At 45.9% G+C, this 27,125-nt stretch overlaps 1 protein-coding gene and 1 non-coding gene across 2 annotated transcripts; both read right to left on the bottom strand.

The window, feature by feature from the left end:
• Positions 1-8,160: 8,160 nt before the first annotated feature.
• On the bottom strand, positions 8,161-20,203 carry Zbed3 (zinc finger BED-type containing 3). Its single transcript, XM_075976281.1, has 2 exons — positions 20,104-20,203; positions 8,161-9,596 (listed from the first exon to the last, which is right to left on the bottom strand). The coding sequence occupies exon 2, from the start codon at positions 9,567-9,569 to the stop codon at positions 8,901-8,903; it is 669 nt and encodes a 222-aa protein (XP_075832396.1). The 5' UTR covers positions 9,570-9,596; positions 20,104-20,203; the 3' UTR covers positions 8,161-8,900.
• LOC142853237 (small nucleolar RNA SNORA47) lies at positions 13,682-13,820 on the bottom strand. The gene has a single exon (XR_012911155.1). It is a non-coding gene; the product is annotated as a small nucleolar RNA SNORA47 (small nucleolar RNA).
• Positions 20,204-27,125: the final 6,922 nt, after the last annotated feature.

Below are 27,125 nucleotides of genomic sequence, written 5' to 3' on the forward strand. Positions count from 1 at the left end.
GTTTTCTTGTGAAAGGGCAGGCATTAACTGGGCATGTTTCCCGAGGGCAGCAAGGAGTAGAAATCCCAAACATAGGAAAACAGAAGGCATGAGGAACTTTGTAAAGTCGTGGAATCGAAGGGGTACACACCTTTAAACTAGCCCCTAAGTTGTCCTTAGAGACACATGGACACAGTGTCTCCCGGGAACCTGGCTCACCTTCATTTCTGCTGAGTCTTGACTCAGCATTTCAGAGGATACTTTGGGTTCCTCAGTGAGACGGCATGCCTGTGTGTACCTGCTCAGCAGGGCCCAGGCCTTGCCCAGTGCCTCCCTGCCTTGTCATATTTTTGGCTTGTGGTAAAGTGACTTTTGGAACTCCGGACATTGCTGTCTTGGAGGACTATATACATGGGAAAGCACGGACAAGATGACAGCCCTTTTCTGTCAGGAAGGCAAGTGTCCTCAAGCTAACACTGCCCCCTTATTATACACAAGAGACTCATTCAAAGCAAGGAACAGGTGGTCACAGCTGGCTTAAGCCAATCATGAACCAACAGGTGGAGCCGAGCATGTTGCTGTTGGAACACAGTGAGGTTCCGTGGACAGTGAGGCAGTAGATCCTGAGTAAGCAGGTAACCTAACTCTCCTGAAGTAGAGCCTGGGGTTGGTTAAACCGTGGTGCAGCCTCACTGCCTTGTTATCCATTTAAACAGACTCCTGAACACTGATAAACATTTGGCTGGGCTGGAGAGATGGCTCAGTGGTTAAGAGCACAGACTGTTCTTCCAGAGGTCCTGAGTTCAATTCCCAGCAACCACATGGTGGCTCACAACCATTTGTAATGAGATCTGGCACCCTCTTCTGGCACGGGGGCACGAATACATGGAGGCAGAATGTTGTATACATAATAAAAGTAAACAAATCTTAAAAAAAAAACATTTGGCAATGCTTTCTGACCTTTAAAGGCAAGTTGTAGGATGTGCGGTCACACATGGACTTAGCCATCCAAGGAGAAGGCAGACTTTTCCTTTTTACTCTCACTGTGTGTGAATTCAATCTAAGGTCTCATGCATGCCTGCATAAGCGCTCTACTGAGCTGCACCCCAGGGACTACTGAAAGAGTTAAGCTGAGAAGGGGCTTTCACTGGATTGCCCTTCACAGGGTGACTGGTTGATTGGAGGGGGAAGAGGACGGCTGGAGACTTGGAGGGTTCGTGGGTATTGCAAATCCCCTGCCTGCAGCCAGTGCTGTTCCGTGCTAAAAGGCAGGAAACCTTGTTTGTGTTTCTCACCGTTGTTTTCTTCAGCGCCTAGTTGAGGGTGTTTGCTGGGCAGGTCCTTGGTAATTCATGGCTGGAATGCAGTGCGCTTTGGCTGTGTATCAGGGACTGCACTAGGCACTTAGTTTGTATCATACCCGGCTCTTAAAGAATTAGAAAACCCAGGCTTAAGAGGTGGTTTTGTTTGTTTTGGGGGTGGGGGCTGGGGTAGAGCTCAGCGGTAGAGTCCCCAGCATCCTCTGTATTTAAAAAAAGAAATAGAAAAGGTAGGGGCTTTATTTTGTTGACTGTCGAAGCCTGCTTGCTGGAAGTGGCAGCGACACCCCATCCTGCTGGCTGAGGGTTCCTTTAAGTGGGTAGAAATCTCAGTAAGAAATATGTCAAGTTCTTTCTCTAGAGGCGTTCTTTGACTGGGTAGCAGTGAGCCGCTGCAGTGGGCAGGCAGAAGCTGGGTCACAGTCCGTGTGCACTCCCCTGCCATGTCTCTAACCCTGCAGTGCCAGTGTTAACAGCTCTTAGTCTGTGGTCTGAGACCCTCGGTCCCAAACGCTTGTCGCTCCCTGAGTCTCTTCCGGCACGGGGCTGGAAGCGTTTCTTCTCTGACTCCTTACAGCTCCTCATCCTTTAGCCTCAGCCTCCACTTTCTTGTCCTCTCTCTCGATTTCCCTTCTTGCTCTGGCCACTCTCAAACTGTTCAGCCACTGGCTCCAAATGCTGCTCTTTATAACTTCCACACTGCGGCTCCTGCTGGGCCAACCAGGGTACAAGCCAGCGTGTCTCAGCAAGCTGGTGGAGATCCCGGTGCCTGGTGCCTCTGCTGTGGCTTCCCTCTGTCCCTCCTTTCGTCCCTCCCTCCCTTCCTCCCCCCTTCTCCTCCTTCCATCTCTTTTTGCTACTAGCTCAGACTCAAGTAGGTAAGACCATTCTAAAGAAAAGCCTGTTGTTGGGCCTGCTTTGCAGCAGCAATGGAGGTAAAAAAGGAGCGTGCCTCTCAGCCGACCGGAGGAGAGAGTCTGAGCCGCCTGCTTGTGTAGCTGGGGAATGTCTGTATATTAGAGTTTGTTTTGGACAGTCAGTCACATTGATGCTTTGGATTTGGACCAACCACAACCTTGTTTCTAGACACTGGTTGAATCTCCCTGTTCGACCACCAGGGGGCGTCCTGCCCCCTGGCCAAGGAGGAAATAGTTGCAGGATTATCGTAGTAGAGTTCTTCTAGTCTTACGGCAGCAAGAGTCTAGCACAACTGTTTTGAAGAACCTGGCTGAGTTTAGCGCTGCATCCACAATACCACCATCAGGAGCGATACCAATAAGTAATATACCACCTCTGCTTTGCCTGTGTCATAATCAGGGTTACTATTGCTGTGATAAAACACCATGATTGAAAGGATTTGTTCGGCTTACACTTCCACATTATAGTCCTCATAGCTTGCTAATCCTGCTACCTAATAGAGCCCAGGGATGGCACCTCCCACAACGAGCTGGGTCCTCCCTGTCAATCACTAATTAAGAAAATGACCTACAATCGGGTTCTTTTGAAGGCATTCCTTAACTGAGGTTCCCTCCTCTCAGATGACTAGAGCTTGTGTCAAGTTGACATAAAACTAACCCCACAGCTTTGCCTTATTGCTTAGCTGCCACCGCCACTGCGGCCACAGCGAGGAAGAATCGACTGGGTCATTGCGCACTCGTCCCAAGGTAGCTGCGGACTATTCATAGTGGCTGGTGCTGGCATGAGGGTGGTCCCAGTTGTCTCTGAGAATGACAATAGTCCTTTTCTCAAGGCAGCCAAAGCAGCAAGGGGGAGTCTAAAGGCTGCTAACTAGGGAGCCAGACTGCCCCATCCCAGGCTGCCTGAGATGACTGTAGGTAAAGGTACCCCTGCCAAACTTGATGACCTGAGTTCCATCAGGACCAACGTGGTGGAAGGAAAGCTCCAACTCTGGTGGGTTCCCCTCTGGCCTCCACTCTTGCACAGGTATGTATGTGAATGCCCACACAAGACTAGGTGAATGATAAAGCAACGGAAACCTTTGTCCTGCTCTTCCTTAACACGGTGCCCGATCTGCAGGAAAATGGAATGGCAGAAGTACTCACAATAGGAACTTAACTCATAATTAACACTAGTTATTTTAACAGATCCTAACCATGCTTAGTGCCTGGCCAGTGGCTCAGGGAGAGGTATACCCCTCTTTGTGTGTCTCTGCAGAGCTGGGGTTTTAGTCTTTGTTCTTTTCATCCTGGGTTCAAATTAGGGCTCCAGTCCCTCTGAGCTGAATGACCGTTGGAAATGTATTTCATCTCTGTGCCTTGTGATTACTGGGAAGTTAATGAGATGGACCTCTGTGGTACTGCATAATAAACCCTCAATGGTCGGAGAGTGTTGGCACTGTTTCCTTCTGTGCTGCTGATCCCCCAGGTGTGTGTGTGCATCTGTGCCTGTGCATGTGTGTAGCAGCCCTGGAGTGGACATGTGGTTACTGGCATCAGGGGAGATTCGAAGTGGGGCTAAGACATTCACTTCATTGTCCACAGAGAAAGGTAGTAGGTGTAGACACTTAGGTGCAGACAAGTCTTGAGTTAGGAACTGCGTTTCTTAGTGGATGTTAGAGACCAAATAGGAGGTTGGTAGGTGAGATGGGAGAAAACTCAGAAGTTATTGTAGGTGGTCTTTACTGTCAAGGGAGGAGTAGATTTGGCAAGACTTAAGGAAAAAAGAAGACTTTAGAAACTTGTGTTTCAGCATCATACACGGAGAGACGTAGCCCTGGGGTGCGTAGCGCAAGCCAGGTATTGTTTCAGGTTCTTAGCGAGGTCACAAGAACAAGGCACATGGACAGCCTGCTGCCTTCATGGAGCCTACGTTTATTTTCAGCTAGAACTGGGCGAAATGCAAAGGCCAAATGATCCGTGAAAGGCCTGATAACGGTATGGTTTTGATCCAAAGACTTTCCATTCATATCCAGAGTTTTAAAGCTAGATTTCTGGGGGCGGGCAGGGGGTGAGGAGGAGTCTTATTCCTTTTTCATGTTTTCAGATCTGTCTTCAAATCTACTTAGAGGAGTCTTATGAACTTTGTCTTGAACTATTCTTGGTCATCCTTTTGAGATTTGAGACACGAAGATGACAGTAAAATCTTGCTGAGGCTGTGGCCCCTCTTTTGATGGTGCATCATCTTATCTTACTGCCTGAGAGTGTAGCGACAGCAGCGAAGACATCGGGTCACACCAAAAATCAAGACCGAAACGCGAGTCAGGCTGCAAGGTGTTGGTGCTGACTGAGACAGCCCCTGGGGACCACAGAGGGGAACAGGAGAGCAGGGGAGGCCCATGTGTATGGATATAAGGGTGCCCCTGTCTGCTCAGGAAGAAAGTGCTCGCAAAGTTATTCTTTGGAGAAGTGAGCGCTCCTCATCTGTGTGAAGTCGCCGTGGCGTAGTACCGCTCAGTGAGCAGAAGACAGAAGTAGCTGGCGGAATGTTATTAGATGTATTTGAAGAAGTGAGAGTGAAATTATTTAACTTCCCATTACCGGCAGACTCAAAGGTTAGGAAGGTCACCAGCTCATTCACCTGAACATTACTTATCTTGACCAAAGGCCCATGAGAACCATTCTGAGAGAACAAGGCTTTCATTACCGTTTAATGCTTCTTTCTTAAAGCTCTATTTTAATTTGATGAAGTCTGGTCTCAGAAATATCATAATTAAGGTTTTCATAAGAAACATTTAATACTGTTTAAGTACATAATGGCTGCTAGCGTTCCATGTCATAAACCAACTAAAATGGGCTTTAATCTCTTCTGTAACTATGATGCCTTACTTAACCCTAAGGCACGGTGCTGCCAGGCCCTCTTATTAGTCACACGAAAGTAATTATCATGACTTCACCATCATTTCATCTTGTTAGTCGGAAATATTAACCTGGCTAACCATGCGCCGTAGTCTCTGGGCTCTAGCACTATTTTTAAATATGAAAAAATTTTCTTAAAGATGCCTATTTGCTAACTCAAAGAATGTCTTTAAAAATGGGCTAGAGAAACAACCTAAATGCCCCTCAACCAAAGAATGGATAAAGAAGATGTGGTACATTTACACAGTGGAGTACTACACAGCAGAAAAAAATAAGGACATCTTGAAATTTGTGGGCATATGGATGGATCTAGAAAACATCATATTGAGTGAGGTAACCCAGACCGAGAAAGATAAATCTAGTATGTACTCACTCATAAGTGGCTTTTAGACATAAAGCAAAGAAAACCCAGCTTACAATTCACAATCCCAGAGAACCTAGACAACAATGAGGACCCTAAGAGAAACATACATGGATCTAATCTACATGGGAAGTAAAAAAAGACAAGATCTCCTGAGTAAATTGGGAGAGTGGCTCACAACCATCTGTAATGAGATCTGGTGCCCACTTCTGGCCTGCAGACAGACAGAACACGGTATACATAATAAATAAATCTTTAAAAAAAATTCCAAACGATCAGTGAAATGGTGGACTCTGGGGCTTTCTGTCTTAAACTGCGACATGACATTCAAGCCAGCTGTAAAAAAAAAAAAAGGAAGTCTTACAAACTATTCCCCCTGACAAGCAAAATTTATCTATTGGAGCCAAACCGAGAATCTAATAACTGTCACCTTTCAAACGTTTTCTTATCAACTAAAGAATTTAAAAAATTGAATAGGGATATGGCTCAAATGCCTTTAATCCAAACCCTCTGGAGGCAGAGGCAGGTGGATCTCTGTGAATTTGAGGCTAGCTTGGTCTACATAGAAAGTTCTAGGTCAATCAGTGCTAGTGAGACCCCCCCCACACACATACACACATGCTACTTCCAGTTATTCTGTTTGGATTTTTTTAGAGAATTAAAGATAAATGAATTAAAAGACTCACTACAGGACAACTTGTAAGCACAGATGAGTGACTTGTCCAGCCCCAGGGAAGACAAGACCCCAAGCAGCCGTATGCTGACTGGCCTGGTCAGAGACGTTAATACCTTTATGGAAGAGTCATGGTCTTCCAGATGGGTGGACTTACCACATGCTCGGCAGGTGTGCTGCTACCGAGCCACACCCCAACCCTGGGTGGGATGTTTACACCCGGAGACTGAAGGGGTTTAGAGGAAGGCAGGGAAAATGGGGCAGAGGTACTAAGAACAAGGCTGTGGCCAAGTTGAGAGATGTGGGGGGCAGTGGTAAGATGAATCCCAGGTGAATGGAGCATGACGCAGGGAGGGTGCCGTGTTTCACAGACATAAGCTCAGCAGTGCCTAGGCTTCTGTGAATGCATTCCGGCAGCATTCTGCTTCACAGCAGTTGGGCAAAGGCGAAGGGAAAGCCTGTGAGAATGTGTTCTCATCTACACGATGAGCACACCAGGGACTGCTACGTGTGTTCTGGGAGTGTGGTCTTTGGAGACAAGGTCTTGGGTAACCCAGGTTGGTCTCAGGACGACCTTGAACACCTGATTCTCCTGCCTCACCTCCCAAGGGCAGGGATTGTAACAGTGTGTTGCCATGCATCTAGCACAGCTGTGGCACATGCTGAAGGCTCGGGCGATGTTAGTCACTATTTCCACAAACAGGAAATGGAGGCATGGTGCAGGAGAATTGTCTGTATTTTGTCAATCATGTTATAAATAAATGCTGATCGGCCAGGCAGGAAGTAGCAATGATGTAATGAGAACAGGAGAATTTTGGGAAGGAGGAAGTTGATTCCTCCCATTCCTTCCCAGACCACCGAAGCAGCAGGATGTGATCTGCCTCACTGAAAAAGGTACTGAGCCACATGGCTAACATAGATCAGAAAAATGGGTTAATCAAGATGTGAGAGTTAGCCAGTGAGAGGCTAGAGCTAATGGGCCAATCAGCTTATAATTTATGGAGACTTATGTGTGATTTTCTTTGGGGCTAAACAGTTGTGGGGTACCGGGCGGGACAGAAAACCTCAACAACAAGCCAGGCCCGCTCATGTTACTACAGAGGCAGGACAGGCGTCCAGGGGACAGGGCAGTGGCTAGGAAGGAAACGGCACCTGCAGACAGCTGGTCACATGCAGATCCTGACTTGACCACTTCACTAGCTGTAATCTTGTACAAATTAACCTCCTCCCAGTTTTTCTTTAAAAATATTTTTATTGAATTTACTGTGGGAGTATCCCATTGATCCTGTATGGATGCCGGAGAACTTGTGGGAATTGGTTCTCTCCTTCCACTATGGGGGACAGATCCTGATTGAACCCAGGTCTTCAGGCCTGGCAGCAAGTACCTTTACCAGCTGAGACACATAGCTGGTATTTTTCTTGGGCATGAAGCAGGCACAGTAGCAGTACCTCACCTAGGAGCTGTGGTGTGCTTGATAATGCTTTAAGTGTCCAGAAGACACTAGCTATCCATTGTCAGTGGTGGCAGGATATGCAAGTCGTGGGGAGAGTCATGGAACAGGTAACTGGGTATAAATGTCCAGACCCAGAGAGAGTAGTCAAGGCTGGGATAGCTCAGTGAGTTGCTTGCCGAAGTTACATAAGCTCTACAAGGAAATGGACCAGGAATTGGATGTAGAAGTTAGCCCATATAAACCACCAGACAAATCTGAAATATATGTGAATGCTTAAAAAACTGTCATTATATGTGATAACGTATATCATATATATGGATATTCATTTTATTACCCTTTCAATTTTCCTAGATGGTTCAAATTTAAAAAAAAAAAAGTTGAGGACAAAAGTGGTCTGAGTAAAGTGTTTGGTAACTGTGTACACCTTTAGTGTACACCTCTAGGAGGCTAAGGTAGGTGGTTCTTTCTGAGTTCAAGGCCAGCCTAGTCTGCACAGTGAGTTCCAGGACAGCCAGAGCTACATAGAAAGACAGTCTTTAAAAAAAAAAAGAAAATCATATTAAGGAGAGCGACAAGGGCCGAGGGAAATAATATTTGGCTTTGGATGGCAATGACACATGGGAAGGGACCAGTGGAATCAGGCATGGCAAGTGTGGGCAAGGACTTCTTGACCTTCAGGGGTAAGGGGCATTGTTGGGGAACAAGCTGGAGAAAGGGAGGGAAAGAGACAGGAGTTGATGCTGTGGGGAGGTGTGGCCTCAAGTTTCTCCTTTGGTTCAGGGGGAGGTCTTTGGGGGCCTGTGGGGCAAGGAACTGATCTTCCTAGTGACAGATGATATCTTGCAAGTAAGGTGACAGGCAATGGGAGAATATACCTCCTTTGGGTCGGATCCAGGGACAGATTACTTAAGGAAAAAGGTACTAATGGCCTTGGGTGAGTCTCTCTGGGACTGGCAGGGTTCTATAGATGCTGAAGGTAGGGAGCAGGGAGTCAATGAAACTCAAAGTCCCTTTTTGGAACTTGGTGCTGGGCCAAGTTTAAACACTAGGAAAGAGTAGACCCTGGGGGGGGGCACATTTTCGTTTCCATGCCCCTCTCCCTGCCCCTGCCAGGCGTATAGGCACGAGGTGTGATGAGTCTTTGGAGTTTAGAGAGCCTTCTGAATTCAAGAGCCTCCAGCCCTAAGGCACTACCATGAGGTTGCTGGAGTAAATCTTATGCTGTGGTCTATGCTGAGCACCCGATCTGGGCTCCAGGAAGAAGTCCTTGGGGGCGCTACGGAGCACAGAGTGGCCTCGCTATAGCAGGACCTTGGTGATAACGTCGCCGGGGACGTCCCCATCAGGGTCCTCCTTGAGCAGCAGAGGCCGAGGAGAGGAAGGCGCCGAGAGCCCGATCCCCGGGCTCTGCTCTCGCAGCCAGGTTCTCAGCGCCTCGCGCTCGGCCTGTAGCTGGCGACGCGCCTGCGCCATGGCGCGCTCCTCCTGCCGCAGAGCCCTGCGCCTGCGCTCTAGCGCGCGCTCCGCCTGCCGGAGGGCGGCCTCGCGCCGCTCCAGCTCCAGTTCCCGCCGGCTGCCGCGCACAGCCAGCGCGCCCATCTGCTCCAGCAGGCGCGCCCAGTCGCCCTCTGCGGCCAAGGCAGCGGGGCCGGGCGGTGGAGGGCAGGGCGCAGCGGGCGGCGAGCTCCGAGCCCCGCTCTTCTCCAGCTCCCGCAGGTGTGCGCCGCTCAGGTGTCGCCACAGGGCCCGCGTCCACGCCTGGAAGCCCGGGTGGCCGCCCACCTGCTCCCCGCACAGCCGGCAGGTGGCCCAGCTGCCCGTCGGGTGCCCGGGCCGAGCCGGGGACAGATGGAAGTAGCCCCAGGCTTCGGAGTACGGCGCCCCCAGATGGCCCGGAGCGGCGGGTGCCAGCCCGGGACAAGGGCCGCTCTGCCCTGCAGTGTCATCAGGCCTCCAGCTGTCTTCCATGGTCACTTCTCATTCCTTCTGCAGTGTCTGCATCCAGGGGTGGGGGAGAGGAAGAACAACAGTAATCATTATTATATACACACAGATACTATAAATGTTAGTTGAGGACAAAACTTTCCTTTTTATGGTGTAAATCTTGGAGTGTGTTTTTTCCACCCCTCCTTAATACTCAAGCATTAAATGCCAATGTCTAAGAAAAATGCGTCTAGCCCTTGTTGCACTAAGTGTTCTCTTCCGAAGTAAAGTGTCTCCCTGTGGCACATATATCAAGTCCTGGAGATCTTACAGTGCTTGCTCAGCCTACACAGTGCCTGGGTTTGATCCCAAGCTCTACATATTGAGAGTGGTGATTACAACAATGTATTTAGAAAAAAATTGACCATACCGGAAGCCATGATATGCTTTCAAAATATGCACAAAATGTAATTAAAGTGGACTTCTAAACTGTTGCCTTTAAATTAAATTATGAACCGGATCTCAATGGTCTTAAGGACCTGGTTACAGCCCTGGAGGTTCTTAACCCACCTAGGTTCCAAAGTAGAAACAGTGTACAGGATAAGTCAAGGTTGATCAGCAATGTTTAGAGTTTGTAGGACTCACAAGCTCCATAAGAAGTCCAGAGGGACAGTCTTAGGTAGCAGGAGAATGACTAGTGGATGCCTGTCTGGTATTTTCTTCTTTTTTTCCTGAGCATTTTATAAGTACTCAAGACATATGACAAATAATTAGCCTTCTATATTGCTCATCCTACCTAAGTGGCACAAGCTTGCTTGGCACTTCCAGTTAAGGGTGGGGGAAGAAAACTAATGGTGTATGCTTTGTCTGAAGTATCCACTTGGGAACCTAAATGTGGTCTTGTAACTGTAATGACCAAGTCTGGGACGTCTCTGTGCATCGTAGCATGGGTGTGCAGCCAGAGGACACCACTGTGGGATCGGTGTTTCTCTCCATCTTTACATAGGCTCTGGGGTTGTCACTTGCATGGCTAGTGCTTTTCTGCTGAGCCATTTCACTGGCCAGTGACTGTCTTTTCCATGAAGAACACAACTCACCCACACAATATGCTGACACCCCCAAGGCCATAAAAAGGAGGCATCTGTTCTTTAGTGAAAGAGTTGGAAATGGGCCAAATGTACGGATCTAGACAAACTTTCTCCAAAAGTTAAAAAATAATAGTTAGACCCTTTGGGTTCTTCTGAGGACTTAGGAAACATCATGGCCAAGGGAGAACCAGGCTAGTGAACTAGCCAGTGACTGCTCATGCTACCAGGTCCTGAGGGAGCAGCAGCAGAGATCATAAAATTAAAGAATCTGTTAAATCCACAAAAAGACCAGGAAAAATAGAACATCTGTATATGTACATGCTATAAATATGTATATATAATATATATGTGTGTACTGTATATGGTATATATATATTTGGGTTTCCAATTTTACAAAACAAATAATGAATATAAAAGGTAGAAATTTTCTGACATAATAATAATAATAATAGTTGGTGCTTTCAATACTCAATCCCATCTCCAGACAGGACATCCAAACTAAAGATCAAAGAAATTTCAGAGTTAAACTATTCTGTAAACTAGAGATATATGCAGACTATCCATGCAAAAGACATGGGTTAAAAGTTATAAGTTCTTTTCCGTGGCCCGTGGAACAGGACTCCTTGTTCTCAAAGTCTTAATAAATACAAAGGCATCAACAAATCCTAGTGCAGCAGAACCAGAGAGGAACTACAGGAACTAGCAGCCACACATGTAGAAGAAGACCACACTTTTTTTTTTTTTTGAAGGAACAGTGGATCTTGAAAAACTCAGGGAGTTTCAAGTGAATATGAAAGCAGAGCCTCTAGGGTGCAGTCAGAGGACAATTTATAGCTTTGTGTGCTTACATTAAAAATCCAGACAGGTTGCAACAAAAGGCTAATAATGTACCCCAGGGTATTACAGAATGAACAAGCTAAACACCAGAGGAGTAGGTGATGGGAAATTATTAAGACAGGGACAGAAATTAATGAAATGTAAACTAAAAGAATAATATATAAAAATCAATCAAAACAATAATCTCAGAATGACAACCCTCTAACCAGTCTGACCAAAATAACGAGAGACGATCCCAGTGTGTAAAACTAGTGATGAGCTGAAGGAGGAATCATCAGATCCTAATAAACTCGGAGGGATTTGCACACATCTTTAAAGATGTTTTCCATACTGTAAGATCCAGAAGGAATGAGTAAATTCCTAGCTGCATATGACCCACCAAAATTCAAGTCTAGAGGATCCGAACAATTTAAGCAGTTTTGTAATAGGCATGGAAGTCTCCCAACAAAGAAAGGTGGGGTCACTGCTAAAGTCTATCAAACATTTAAATGAAGAAGCTAATACAAATTTGCCTCAAAACTACTCTGTAAAATAAAAAAAGAAGCATCCTTACTATCCTCTCTTTATAAAGCCAACATTGCCTCGATAGTAGCCAAGTCCAGACATGGACACAGTGAAGAGAAAACTACAGACTAACATCCCTGACGCAATAGGTGCTGTGGTATGTTCTATCTGTCTTTATTTCTTCAAGGCTTTCCTGCACCTGAGAAGAAATCATGTGAGTTTTGTCCTTAAGCCTATTTATGTACACTCTTGTATCTATCATCAAAAAAAAAAAGAAGAAAAAGAAAAGAAAAATAAAGAAATTACCAACAAATGGTGGCCAAGACATAGGAAAAAATGAACCTTTCTCTAAGGCTGGCAGAAATGTAAGTTAGTATAGTTATTATGCTTATCAGTGTTTGGGGGGTCCTTAGAAAATTAAATCCATAAATACAGTATTATCTATCTGTATTGTACATAGTATACATATGCCTGAACAATTTAAAGTCAACATACCACAGAAATATTTGCACATCCATGTTTATTGCAGAACTATTCATAATGGTCGAGATATGAACCAGGGGCTGAACCAGGGGCTTAACAGTTAAGAGCACACATTGCCCTCTCAGAGAACTCAAGTTCAGTTCCCAGCCCCCATGCTGGGTGACAACCACTTATAACTGCAGGTCCAGGGGTATTTATGTGCACACCCCTCAAATACATATAATTAAAAATAAACAAGTAAAGTACTTTTAAGAAAGATACTGAACCAGCTTAGGTGCCTGTCAACAGATGATGGTATACACATACAAAGAAAAGTGAGATTATGACATTCGCAGGACAGTGGATGACACCGGAGAGTAGTATGTGAGGTTAATAAGCCAGACTCAGAAAAATGCCATGGTTTCCCTCAGATACAGAATGTAGGTTTATGTTTATATACAAATGGTATGTATCTGTGTCGGACATGGATGCAGAAAGTAGAGAAAGGAGTCTATAGGGCTAGGGAGGGGACAAGAAAGGATAACAGGATACATATGTCATAGGAACAGAAGGTAGAACCATTTAGGGGAGAAAGAAGACCAGCAAGATGGGTGAGGGGTCACGAGCAAGAACAAAATATGAACACATATATATATGAAAATCTCACAGTGAAACCCAGTCTTCTGTATGCTGACCAAATATTAATCTAAAAAGTAAAAAGTAATGTAAAAATATTTACTTTTTACATGATGTTACTTAATTAACATGATGTTAATATTAGAAACATTTCAATTAGCTAGCTTTACCTAAATTTTTCTATATACCCCATATTTGTTATTGTTAAGAACTCCATTTTCTTCTACCTTGAATCCATCCTCTCCAGGGCTCCTTTTAATGACTAGACATAAACAAAAGATGGGATGCTCTTATAGTGAATCTAGTTTATTTCATAAATTTGAAATGATTTGACTGTTGCTCTGCCATCTTGACTGTCATGTGAGCCTGCAGATTTCTTTCACTTGTGCCAAGGGCTCAGAGTCCCCACGGCGTATGCTCCTCTAACAGTGCCATGGCTGACCCGTCACTGTCAAGCTTTGACATCGCTGTTAACTGAGAGCTGGGTTTCCTGTAACTCCTGAGATGCTCAGAGGAGCAGCAGCCAATGGTGCCGTCTGTCGGGAGAGTTAAGGTGGGCACAGCAGAAGGACTGGAGGACACTAGCTCTGTGCTATGTCCCTCACCTGACTCAGGGACAGGCAACACTACAGAATGTGGACCAGCACAGTGCTGCCTCTCCAAGGTGATGGAGAAGGACATCCTTTGTCTGGCCAGCCCTTTACTGTCGGAGGTCTTAACCAATGGGAGACAGCACGGTATGGATCTGCCCCACCTTCTCAGTCCTCCATAGGGGGATGCGTCCTGGCTGCATATCCAGGGCGGAAGCCCAGTCCTAACATCTGCCCAGCCTGGAATACAGCCAAGTTCATTCCGGCTTCCCCTGGAGCCCAGCAGAAAGCCCACGCTCCTCCACCTGCCTGTGGGACTTCTTATCACACAGAATGCACTGGGAGTTCTTACAGGGGGACTTTAAAAGGCAAATGATCCAGTATGAAACAGGCAAGAAAGGTGAGTAGGCAAATGACTTCAGGCCAATTCAAATGTCTGTGGGAAGGCCGTTCAGGGAAATGCTATGAGGGCAAGAGCAAAGGGCATTGTACATCCACCATCCTAACATCCAAAGGTGGGCAGGTATACCCATCAGAGTCAGGAAGTGGGCAGAAAATAAGGCACGGTCACTTTCCTGCTGAAGGTCAGAGTGCTTTGAGGAAGTCCATCTGGAAGTTTCTACATCAGTTAAAAACTAATAGATGTGATTGATATCTATTTTTTTTTTTTTTTTTTTTTTGGTTTTCCGAGACAGGGTTTCTCTTTAGCTTTGGAGCCTGTACTGGAACTAGCTCTTGTAGACCAGGATGGCTGGCCTCAGACTTACAGAGATCCGCCTGTCTCTGCCTCCTGAGTGCTGAGATTAAAGGAGTGTGCCACCATTGCCCAACTGTGATATCTATTCTTTAGAACTAAAGGTACCAATACATGAAGTCACCTGTGCTAGAATGTTTATTTCATTATTATTCAGAATGGGAATCATAGCTGAGTATACAATGTCTGTTTGTAATAGTATGCAGCCATTCAAAGGGTGGGGAACCTGCCAGGTGTTATAAGGGAAGGTTTTGGGGTGGGAAAGGAATTCTAGATGTTGTAAAGTGTATATAAATCACATCGTTTCTGGATAATACCCGATCACTATAGTGTTGTAAAGACACAGGTGTTCTTCAGTTCATGACGTGGTTACAGCCTGGAACTAACTCATCATATGTGGAAAATACATTTCTACATATGTAGAAACTGCATTTAATATAGTTAGTCTCCCAAGCACCATGACTGAACACCACAGTGCACTACAGGGCATCAGCTGTTTCCTCTCACGACTGCCAGCTTCCTAAGAGCTGCAGCTGGACATTCCTACCTAGCTGCCCATGCTGTGTGCTGCTGGCCAGAAAAGACTGAGTGTCAAAATTCAAAATATGGCTTCTATAGAAAGTCTCCTACTTGCACACCATCATAGCGTCCAAAACTCCTATATGGAGCCATCTCCACAGACTTGGATTAGGAAAATAAGCAAAGAGACACTACAGATTGAGGTGGAAGGTGATGGAAATGGTGGGGGAGAGAAAGTAGTAAACACAAAAGCCAAGGAAAAAGCCTCTAAGAACGCCATACGGTCGATATGACTTTATGCCTTACCGCAAAGTATGTATGTGGCAAGATCTATATGTAAATAAAAAGTGGCTTTTAATAAACAATCCTTGGCATCTCAGCTATGAGTTCAGATAGGGACAGAACTGACTCCCAGCACTACAGAGGAGAGACCAGCGTTTCCTGCTCAGCTGCGCCTACACTGAGGTTTTAGTGGCTGAAAAGCAGTGTTGTTTCTGGTGGACATTCAAAATGGGAAGAATCCCTAATGATTCATAATGGCGAAAGGAAACCAGAAGGGGTAAGAGACTCATGACCATTGCTCCTCAGATCCATTTTCACTTCCTAAATGGATCTTCACACACACACACACACACACACACACACACACACACACACACACACGGGGTAAGAGACTCATGACCATTGCTCCTCAGATTCATTTTCACTTTCTAAATGGATCTTCACACACACACACACACACACACACACACACACACACACACAAACAGACTGCTCATCACTCAGGTCCTGGGGACTACAGGAAGGTGGGTTAGCCCAAGTCAGATGATGTTCATTCTCCCTTATCGAGCCCCAAATAATGATGCATAACCAAGAGCTATGTGTGTAGCTAACAGAAAGAAAATGAAAACCAAGAGCACCCTTTGTTCTTTTTCTTAAAATGTTTCCTTAAAAACAGGCACACGGATGCCAAGGGATGCGATTATTTTGCTTCCGTCCAGTTACTCCATCCAGCTTTCTCGTCTCGCTGTGCGCCTGCTCAGGGCCCCACAAGGGCCCACTGCTGATTATCTCTGAAGAGCAGCACACTCTGCCTTCAGGTAACTACCTCACCACCTGGGAAGGGATGAAAAGATGTTTCCAGCGATAGTTCCGATATCCCTGGTTAAGATCAGACCAGGGTTTGGCTCTAAAAGAGTTCTACTTTGTTAGTATATAACTAACAGGAACTTCTGCGTTCCTGTTTTAACATTAAACACATTCAAGCTACATGAAAGAATTGCTAGGACTAAAGTGACTTAGCAATGACATATAGCGACGGAACTCGAGTCCAATTTCAAGGGGGAAAGGCCAACTTGAAGTCTTTCATGGCAAGGGGAGAGCACCACTTGGCGCCTTGCCTCTAGTTTTTCCAGTGGCTAAGCTTCACCTGGGGCTCTACTCTCTGGAAGGAGGGCTGAGCCTAGATCTGTGGGAGATAACAGATCCCCATTAATTATCCCTGCATTTGAGTCTATCCTGAGAAATTCGGTTCTAGCAACCAATCAAGTTAAAGCCAGCTAATACCAACCCAGAGGCTGAAAGAAGCCATTAAAACCTGTAATTATGGAGCCATTGAGACGGCTCAGCAGATAAAGGCACCTGCCATGGGGGCCTGATGACCTGAGTTTAAACACCAGGACTCATATGGTATAAAGAGAGTACCAACTCCCATAGATTGTCTTTAGACCTCTACACACATGGGCACCCACACACATACACAAAAACAAATAAATGCAAAGCTTAAAAAACTATTAACATGGTCTTCTTATACACTGTATACATACATACATATATATTTGTTTCACTATAAAATTTGTCATTAGACAAGCAGACATTTCCACTGTTGGCACAACAGCACCTATCTGATGTGGAAGGGTCTTCTGTTTTGTGTTGATTTCATTGCTTAATAAAGAAACTGCCTTGGCCATTTGATAGGCCAGCTCTTAGGTGGGTGGAGTAGACAGAACAGAATGCTGGAAGAGGGAAGTGAGGCAATCGCCGTGCCTCTCCTCTCTGGGTCAGACGCTCTGGAGCCAGCCGTCAGGTCAGACATGCTGAATCTCCCCCCCCCCCCAAGCCACCACCTCGTGGTGCTACACAGATTATTAGAAATGGGTTAGTCAAGATGTGAGAATTAGCCGATAAGAGGCTGGAACTAATGGGCCAGGCAGTGTTTAAAAGAATACAATTTGTGTGTTGTTATTTCGGGTGTAAAGCTAGCCGTGCGGGAGCCGGGCTAGCCCGCAGCTCCTTCTACACCTATCTCTATTAATTCTTTTGTTGGTGGTGATCCTTTTGTTTTCTTTTTCTGCTGTTGGAGACTGAACTAAGCATTCACACATGTTAGGCAAGGGCTCTATCACTGAGTTCCAGCCCCTATAAATGGAGTGAAGGAGACAGAGAAAGAGAAAGAAAACTATATTAAGTCTTGGACTCAGGACAAATGGCTGAGATTGCCATTTAACATATCCAAGTGGAGGGTGGCCACCAGTCTCTCTCAACAGCACCAGTACCTGTTACAGAGTCCTGGGCTCCTCTTAACACTTCTCAGCCTGCCCCTTACCCTAACTCTCCAGCCCAAGGGCTGGGCTTCCCTTCCCCCAGCCTCTGATCCCTATATAACCTCAGCCATTTTGGCTACCCAGTCTCTTGGTCTCTTGCCCTCCTGGCTCGCTCCTGGCCTCTTCGTTCCTCTCTCCTTCCCTCTTTCTTACGGCCACCCCCATGGCCCCATTCAGCCTGGACCCTTCTAGATGCCACTGGCTGCACTCTCATTTCTACAATAAATCTCCTCCACCCATCCCTAGGGGCATCTCCCTCATTTCCCTCCCCCACCCCTGCCATCACCCTGGAGCATCTCCCCCAGTAATTCTAAAGCCCCCGCCTTTATTTCAGAACTACCTTGCTTTGTTTAATACATACGGTCATTCTACAAAGACCCATGAAAATTAATTTTATTATTTTATTCTTCTGCTTGCACACGTGAGAAGAACTGGGCAGGCTGGAGGCCAAAGGAGCTGGAAATGTTTTCAGAAGGAAATAACAAGCAAAATCCAGTCCTGTTTGCCCTGTGGTCAAGGCTAATCCCTTCAGCTTGCCAGACAAAGTAAATAAACAAGTAAGTGTTGACTGAGCCTGGATCTAGCTTGAGAAACTGATGTGATTATGAAATCCACAGATTATGTGGCGGTGCTAATGGCACTTTCATTTACTTCATCCAACAGTGGCTTAAATTAAAGCAGAACAGAAGAACTAGCCCCAGCAGCTAAAGTAAGGAGGCTACCACCCGTCACCTGTGATCTCTCCCTTCCTGCTAACCTATCAGCTTCCTGCATGTATTCATATACTTATAAACAGACCCAGGCAACTGGAAAAAATTAGTCTGGAATCATTAGCCTGAAGGCATACATGAACTTAAAAGCCAGTAAAGAGGCTGGAGAGATGACTCAGTGGTTAAGAGCACTTGCTGCTCTTGCAGAGGACCAGGGTTCAGTTCCCAGCATCCGGGTCCAGCTGCCTGTAGCCCAGCTCTGTGGAATCCGACACTCTCATTTCCATAGGTATTCTCATACATCCACACACAGGGTGGGGCATACACATGACTAAAAGGAAATCCTTCTTTGAAGTCAGTAGAAATCATTACTGCAAAGTGTAAACTGTGTTGTGAAATAAAGGGGCGTGCAAAAACATAAGAAAAAAGATAATATATGGGCTGTAAAGAAAACAAACAAAAAACAAAACATATGCTGGACCCATAGCTGATTAATTACCTTACCTTAATGTTTTAAGCTGAACTCTCAGCTATTTCTACTATTAGCTAAAAGTCAGAAAAACACTATTAATGCATTTTAAAATAAAAAGTATAAAGCACTAGGCCCTAAAGTGGATCTTTATTGCACCTCTGCATTAATTTTATATACATATATATTCCCTTGGGAAAAGTGGCGATCCAGTTTGTCTTGTAGACACCCATTTCAAAGGAATCATTTTTAAAGCACAGGATTTAAAAATGCCGTGCTCTGAAGACCTTTGTAGCTTAAAAGATTTTTATGTTGAGAATGACCTGGTTTGGACTCTTGGTCTTTTTACACAATCTCCTATACCTTTTGTCACTTGCTTCGAATTATTTTGGAGGTCAAAAGTTGTACTAATGTAGTACAGGAATCACCAGGAGTGGTCCATGTCTTTAATCCTAGTACTTGGGAGGCAGAGGCAAGTAGTCTTCAAGAGATCTAGGCTAGCCTTGTCTACACAGGTGAGTTCCAGGTCACCCAGGAATACACAGTGAGGCCCTGTCTTAAAAAAAAAAAAATCAGGAATAACACTAGTCATTTCAATTTATTAAACTAATTCTTCAACAGCTGTTCATAACCCTGAATCTCAGCGATGACAAGTACTTATTTCTTTTTTCTTCCAAAGAGAAAAAAGCCAGCCTTTTTAGTAAAGCTTTGGGAAGGGTCACGGATGGCTTACAGAGCCAACCGCTCCAGTGTGCTGGGAAGGAATCAGGGAACTCTTTTGTTTGTGACTTAGTGGAGGAGGGGATACTGGTTTACACCGGTTTTCTGCCCTGCACAAGTGGAACACATTAACCAAGTCACATTAAGTGGAGGAGATCCTTGCTAGGCGCACAGCTACAGTCTGGGCTCAAAGTCAGACTTCACCACGGCAACTTTATGGGGATGGTTTTTCTATCTCTCCCCCCCCTCCCCCCCGGAGCTGGCTGACCACGGAGAACTGGGAAGCTCAGACAGGCTGGGCCTCTCTGCAGAGCCAGGGGTGGCAGGATCACCGGCAGGAACTCGCGGCTCCCGCCTAAGAGCAGCGCGGCCTGGGGTCTCCCAAAGTCCCCGAGGTCCCCGGGGCCTCCCCGCACCCAGCTCACAGCGCTCAGGCCGCAGGCGTCCCCGTGGTCCCCCCCGACCCCCGCCTCGCCTCCACCCGCGGTCTCTCCGGTCCCCGCATTCCAGCCGCCCCTAAGGTCCCCGCGGACCCCGAAACTACCGCAGCCCCCGGTGCCCTTGCAGCCCTGTGATGTCCTCGCGGTCCCCCGCGTCCCTCGACATCTCCACTCGGCGCCGCAGGCGTCCCTCCCCTCCCGCCACGCCCCCGCCCTGGACCCGCTGCCCAGCCCTAGCCGTGCTCACCCGGGCGTCGCCGCGATGGTCGCCCCTCGCCTCCCGGCTCCTCGCAGACATTTTGTCCCGGACGAAAAGTGCCGCTTCCCCCTTAAAGACACAGCGTTCAATTCGCGCGTCGGGGGGCGTCCGGGAGTGGGCGTGGGGGACGGTGACGTGGGGTCTGAACGCGGAGCGCGGCAGCCCCTCTTAAACCATCCCTCGATGAGGCGTTTAGAGCAGCGGGAGAAGAACTAGTTTAATACATTGAAATTAGTCTGGGTTTTAAAACGATGCAATAGCGCAATGATGCTGAAAATGTTAATTGCGGTTCTGCACGTTTGCGTTAACCTTCCAAGACCTGGATTCAGCTAGATGGGCGAGCTGCTCGCGTTCTTTCAGTTTAAGACCTCTGATGGTGCACAACTCAGCAGTCCTTGCAATCAAGATCTAAAGAGGAAAAGGTGTCCACCAAAACATCAGCATGGGGTACTACTTTTGTCTTGACTATATTCAGCAATAGCGCCTACGTGATTTTGCAACAATTACATCAACCGCAAGCAGCTTCGTTCTAGGCGCGATAGTTTCTGTATTCCACACCTCAGGTGGGAAGATAAACTTTTTGAGGGCTTGCCCACTGGAGTGCGTGTGAGCGCCCTGGAACTTTGCAGGTTGACGGGAAGTCCTGTTGTGTAGTGTTTGCTGTTTCAGCCAAGTAAATATTCCCACCACATAGATTGTAATCTACAAATAGCAGTAAGGAAATTACTTGACAAGTTCCTGGGTGCACTGGCTAGCTCTTATGCACAATCGGCACATTCTACTCTTTATTTATTCATTAAAAAATGCACTATTTTTTGTTGATGATGTTTTTAAAATTACTGGTGTATTTGAGCAGTGCGGGTGTGGGGCTGTGCATTTTTATGAGTGCAGTGCCAGTGGGGTCCAGAAGAGGGCATTGGATCGCCTGTTACTGACTGAAGTTACTGGCTCTTGCTAGCCACTCAACGTGGGCTGGGAGTTCTTTCCGGCCGAGTGGTCCTGCTTTTACTCTCTGAGCCATCTCTTCAATCCAACGTCTTGCTAGCCGGAAGTCAATGAGCAAACAGACATTAAAAAAGAAAAAAGGAACAAGAAATCATCAGGTACACAATACAACCATTGTTAACGGCTTGGTTCAAGTAATTTAGAAATGGAGGTGCTGGGGGTTGACCCCTTGGCCTTGCTCATACTGCGCATGCTCGGCCGTGGAACTATTAATATAACTCTCCTCGTATTTTTCTTAACCTGATAGGCAAACTAGAGATGGAAAATCTACTTGTTGAATTTTCTCTTTACTATGCCAAGAATGATTTCAGAAGAAAGGAAAGGCTGCTTGAGGATCTTGAGAGGAATAATTTTGCATTGGAGAGGTTAACTATTAGATCTCTCCTACCCCTTTTAAATTTATTTAATTTTTTACACAGTGTATTTTCATCATAGACTTTCTTTCTAAAACCCCCAAAATCAATAAAAAATCACATTTAAAAACCACGGTGTATTATAGTCAGGGTTCTCTAGAGTAACAGAACTTACAGAATGAATCTATATATAGAAAGGGGAATTGTTAGAATGACTTACAGGCTGTGGCCCACCCAATCCCACAATGGCTGCCTATAAACAGAAAGTCCAGGAACCCAGTAGTTGTTCAGTCTATGAGGCAGGATGTCTCAGCTGGTCTTCAATATACACTGGAATTCCAAAGAAGTAGGCTCTACTGCCAGTGAAGGAATGGACTTGCTAACAAGGCCAGAGTAAGCAGGCAAAGAGCAAAAGCTTCCTTCTTCCATGTCCTTATATAGGATTCCAGAAAAAGATATGGCTCAGATTAGAGGTGGGTTTTCCCATTTCAAAAAAAAATCTGGATTGAAGGTGTATTGTTGCAGAATATTCATTTAACTATGCAAAAATGTTTTTCATTTGTTCAGCTATGTAAAGATGTGTTGCATTTGTTTATTTACGTAAAGACGTGTTGCTGTTTTACCTTGCCTGCCTGATTGGTTTGATAAAAAGTTGAACAACCACTAGCAAGGATGGAGGTACAGGTGGAACTTCCCATCAGGGAGAGTGTGTAGGAAGAGGAATTTAGGCTCGGAGAAGAAAAAAAAAAGAGATGCTGGGAAGACATCCAAGGCCAGCTAGTCAGATATGGAGGAAGCCAGAAACTAGGACTTGCAGTATGAAAGAAAGGTAAAATAATAATAATAAAGAGAAACCTGAGGCAAATATAGATTAATAGGAACCAGTTAAATGAAGGCAGAAGAGCTGGTGGGACAAGCCCAAGCTAATTCCAAGCATTTTATAGTTAATAATAAGTCCCATTTGCTAGGTAGGCTGCTGCAGCCTGTATTGGCTCAGAAACCCCCACCTGCTGACCATCACAAAAATCTGCTTGTTTTCCCAAGAAGCTGCTGCTTTCTATGCTCCGAGGCATCCCTGCAGTTTATCCCCTACCCAAGGAGTGGCCTAGGTTGGTGGTTTCACTGGACCTTGCTTACAGAATCTCAGTATGGGCAATCCCTCTAGTTTTTATTGTTCTCTTAACAATATATAAATAGCGTCTAATTTTTATTTTTATTTTTTTAAAAATACCTTTTTTCTCTCTGCTGCCCTGAAATTTGGCAGAGTAGGGGCGCAAGATATTTGTACTCCAGATTAATGCCAGAAACAGCTCAAAATCTGCTGTGTAATCTTTATTTAAGACAACAATAACAGAAAACAGTTTGAGCAAAGTCTTATGGAGATTGCCTAAGACATACAAGCCCCCAGCCCTGACCTTGGAATACATCTTTCTGGGGTGTCCTCTCTATGGCTTTGCTCTCTAGGTTTTTTGTTTGTTTTTCTTTGCACGCTACTTTATCTGGATTTTCTACCAGACTAATCTGGCCTCAATAAAGGAATCGAGAAATGCTCTTTTCTCTTCTGTTGTTTTAGAGTTTATGAAGATCTGAAAATGCTTGAACAGTAAAGAAGGTCTTTTTTAAACAGAGGAGACTGTCTGGGTCTTGCTGCCTGTTTACAGACACGCTTTGTTGTTGTTGTCGTCTGAGTTTCACACATGAGTGGTAGTCATTTTCAACCTCCCATGCCCTGTCTGGTCCCCACCTCTCTCCTCCTGAAACCCCTATTCTAGCAAGAGCTTCTCCTGCTTTCCTGCCTTTGTCTGTGACCCACTGAGTTTAAGTAGAGATGTTTGCATGCATGTGGGTGGGGCCTGTTTACTGGAGCAAAGGTAACTTCTTAGTGGCTACACCACTGAAGAAAATGACACCCTCTACCCCAGCAACTATTAGCTTCCATTTGTCCATCAGGAAGAAGTGGAGACTCACGGGGCCCCTCCCACAGCCCTGAGGGAATATTATTGGGCCCAGCCTCCTGCAGTCTTGTTCAGATAATCACCGCGTCAGCCAGTTTCTGAACGCAATGGCTATACCCTAGCCAGAAGACAACTTTTGTTTCACATCTCTGCATCCTCTGGCTCTTGCATTCTTCCTGCTTCCTCTTCTGTGATGTTCTCTGACCCTTGGTGGGGGTGATACTGTGACTCCGTTTGGGGCTGAGCACTCCACCTTCACAGAGGAACTGCTGTGCTCACCACTGCCCACTGTGGTTAAAAGGATTTCCCTGATGAAGGCTGGGTGCAGCATTCATCTATGGGGATAAGCACGAGGATTTAGAAGATGGTTTGACAATGGGACCCTGTAGCAAAGCAATAGTTCCCCAGTAGGGTCTCTGACCTCCCAAGCCACAGACTCTTGATGGGATTTCAGAAGCAGACAAACATTCTCTCCTTTGCAGAGGGCCTCAGATCAGTCAGAGTAGGTTACCCTTACAGCAGCCATACCAATATTGTACCCATTAGCATATCTTTCCCGGCAGTCCATCGCTGTAGCTCTCAGGATTTGTAGTTGGCTAAGACTGTTGATCATGCCCCTGCCCCACTCCAACAGTCTACACGGCACCTTATGGTACTATGAAAGCTACCCAGTAGGACAGGACACCCAGCTCGGCCCTGGCTTGATTTTGCTATGTCCTGTGACCAATGCCAGTGGTCTTTTCAGCTATCACAGGGTCTTACTCTCCAATGGGTAACCAAGAACAATGGTAATAGCCTCGATTTTTTTCAGGGGCCTTTGGGACCCGCTTGGCCAACAACGCAGAGGGTGCGATCTACACCTGGCATTAGAACTTTTCATTAGTAGCCTATGGCTTCTGGGAGGAGCATTGTCCATCCATGGAGGGTGAAATGGATCGTCCCTTTTTAAAAAGTACTAGTTAAATCTCTTCATGTGTTTCAGGTCTAGATTATTTGTTTCTTGTGGCAGTTTTGATAGTTTCTATCTTTTAGGGATTCATCCGTTTCACTTCATGTGCTGGGTATGGTCATTAGAGCATTTAAGTCCTTTTTATTGCTCTCAGTCGACAGTGGCATGCTCTCTTTCATTTGGTCCCCACACAGGGTCCTACTAAACTGTCCCTTGATGTCATACCACCTGCCGTCAGCTAGGCACCTTGTAGGAACACCTGCATGAGGTTCATTATCAGACATGGTGCTGTGGTGCTCTCCCTTACAGCTGACCACTGCACCCCAAGTTTTCTCTCTGTAGATCCAGACAATTTCTCTGATGTCATAGTCTCACAGGACACTGCTTCTCCAGAGCAGCTAGCACCCCATGTGTATAACAAGCCAACCTCTTGCTTTAGTTCCCAGGTGGGCTGGGTGAAAATTAGTGTATCAGCTCCGCAGAAGAAATGGCTTAATACACCCGATACATATCCTTTTATCATTCTGGCGACTAGAGGTCAAAACCAAGGTGTCAGCAGGGCAGTTTTTAGGAAAATATTTATGGATATTTCTCCCGGGGACGTGAATTATAGACCTGTGTGTTTTCACCACTGGTTTGGTAGCAGGGAAAAAAGATGGCTGTCTTCCTGTGGGAATTTTCAGAAAAGCATTAGAAATCAATTTTTATTTCTTAGAACTATTAGGAAGAAATGGCTTAGAGATTTGCCCCAGATTTCCACCTCCTTGTCAGCATCCATTAGCCCACTCTCCTGCCTTATTAGTTCACATCCTCCCCTCCTGTGGTCCGAAGGCGCCCTGTAAAGGCCTTTCTGGCTGCTTTGCACGGTACCACATTTGCTATTTTGGTTAAAATGCATTTAGGTGCCCGGCCGGTCAGAATCAAGCTTGACGACTACCCACATCCAAAGAAGTGCTGCTGCCTGAAAGTAGCGTTCTGTTTCTGTTTTTCAGTTGTAACTTAAAGGAAAGGGGTAAATATCTTGGTTTATTTTCCATTGTCATAACAAAATCTCAGAGGCTGGGCACATTATAAAGAAAATAGGTTATTTAGCGTATTTTTTCTGAAGGTCTGAGTGTATGGTACTGATGTCTGCTCAACTCATGGTGAGATTCACACAGGGGGCAGCATATGGAGAGTAGTGAACGGCGGGCTTCCTTATGGGCTCAGTCCCTGGAGAACTAACCTAGTGCCAGAAGACCTTCATTAACCCCTTCCAAAGGATATGCCTGGGACCTAATCAACCTTCTAGTTGATTCCAACTCCCAACATGGCTACCAGCGGAGATCAAGATTCTGGAAAAAAAATATGTAGGATTAATTTCTCTTGTGATCAAATACTTGACGTAATAACACAAGGGAGGAAAGAAAGCAGGGGTATGGAATTGGGAGAGCGCTTGCCCCAGCATGTACCATATCCTGGTTTCAATGCCCAGTATTTATAAAACTGAGCCACGATGGCACATACCTGTAATCCCAGCGTCCAAGGGGTAAAGACAGGAAAATCCAAAGTTCATTCTCAGATGCCGAGCAAGTTCAAGATCTGCCTGAGCTACTTGAGACTCTGACTTAAGAGAGGGAGATCTACTTGGGCTGTTTGAGAGGGGTTAGTCCACCGCTGTAGGGAAGTCATGGCTGTGGGAGTGTCAGGTGGCTGGTTGATTCAAATAGGTTGATTCAAGAAGCGAGCCTGAGATAGCCTTCGGAGTTCACTTCCCAGTGACCCACTTCCTTCAGTGGGGTCCCATCTCCTAAGAGTTTTATAACATCTCAAAACAGCACTGCCAACTAGGGACCGTGAGTGCAAACACAGGAGCCCAAGGGAGACATTTCACATCCGGTTAGAGCCATTCCCAAGTGATAGCGCGAGAGGAAGGACAGGAAAGCAAACGGGAAGAAAAGAAAGAGCAGCTGCAGGCGTTGCGTGGAGCGCACAGGAGAGCAGAACAGCCGGCAGGACACGGGGAGTGTGCCTACTGCTTGTTCTAGTGTCTGCTGTGACGGGCTGGAGCAGACATCTGCTGTGGGCTTATCTCTCTGCGATTCCAGGAGCCCATTTCTCCAGCTGTGGTCAGGGTTGCCATGACCTGACCCTGTTGGCCAGACATTTCCCACAGGTTCCAGAAGGTTTTAAACGTCCCTTTCTTAGAAGGAAAAAGATATGCTTGCACGAAAGTGCTGGGTTAGAGATTTTTCTGAGAAAACTATAAAGAACAAAACCAGAATGAACTCATTTTTCTTTTTTTTTTCCCTACCTACTTTGCACTGGGAGAAAATTAAATAATTACCTTTGGATGCATGACTTGGATTAGACAAGTAGAGTTCTGATATTCCGGTCCACAGTGCGTTGCTCTGTCTCCAGAGAAACTACCAGAATACTGTTACACTGACTTTGTCTGGCTCTGCTTGGAGTCATGCAGCCTGTCTGCTTGTCTGGGACTTAGCCATTCCAGAATCTTCTGCCCTCGCCTCCCGGATTACCTATTCTTTGAGTCCCAGCACTTACGAAGAATTCTTAGATCACTTTGAAATGGCAGGTGCCCCCAAATGGCATATTTTATATATTCTCCTCCTCCATAGAGCCAGGTATATGCTGGGCATGATTCTAGGCAATAATAGATCTCAGTAAACACTAGGAGAGGGATTGAAAATCCAACACGAAAAGTATAATTAGGAGTAGATCTCAATACTGGAGCATGTGTTCAGCGTG

The sequence above is a fragment of the Microtus pennsylvanicus genome, chromosome 6, assembly GCF_037038515.1.
Source record: "Microtus pennsylvanicus isolate mMicPen1 chromosome 6, mMicPen1.hap1, whole genome shotgun sequence".
NCBI classification, from domain to species: Eukaryota; Metazoa; Chordata; class Mammalia; order Rodentia; family Cricetidae; genus Microtus; species Microtus pennsylvanicus.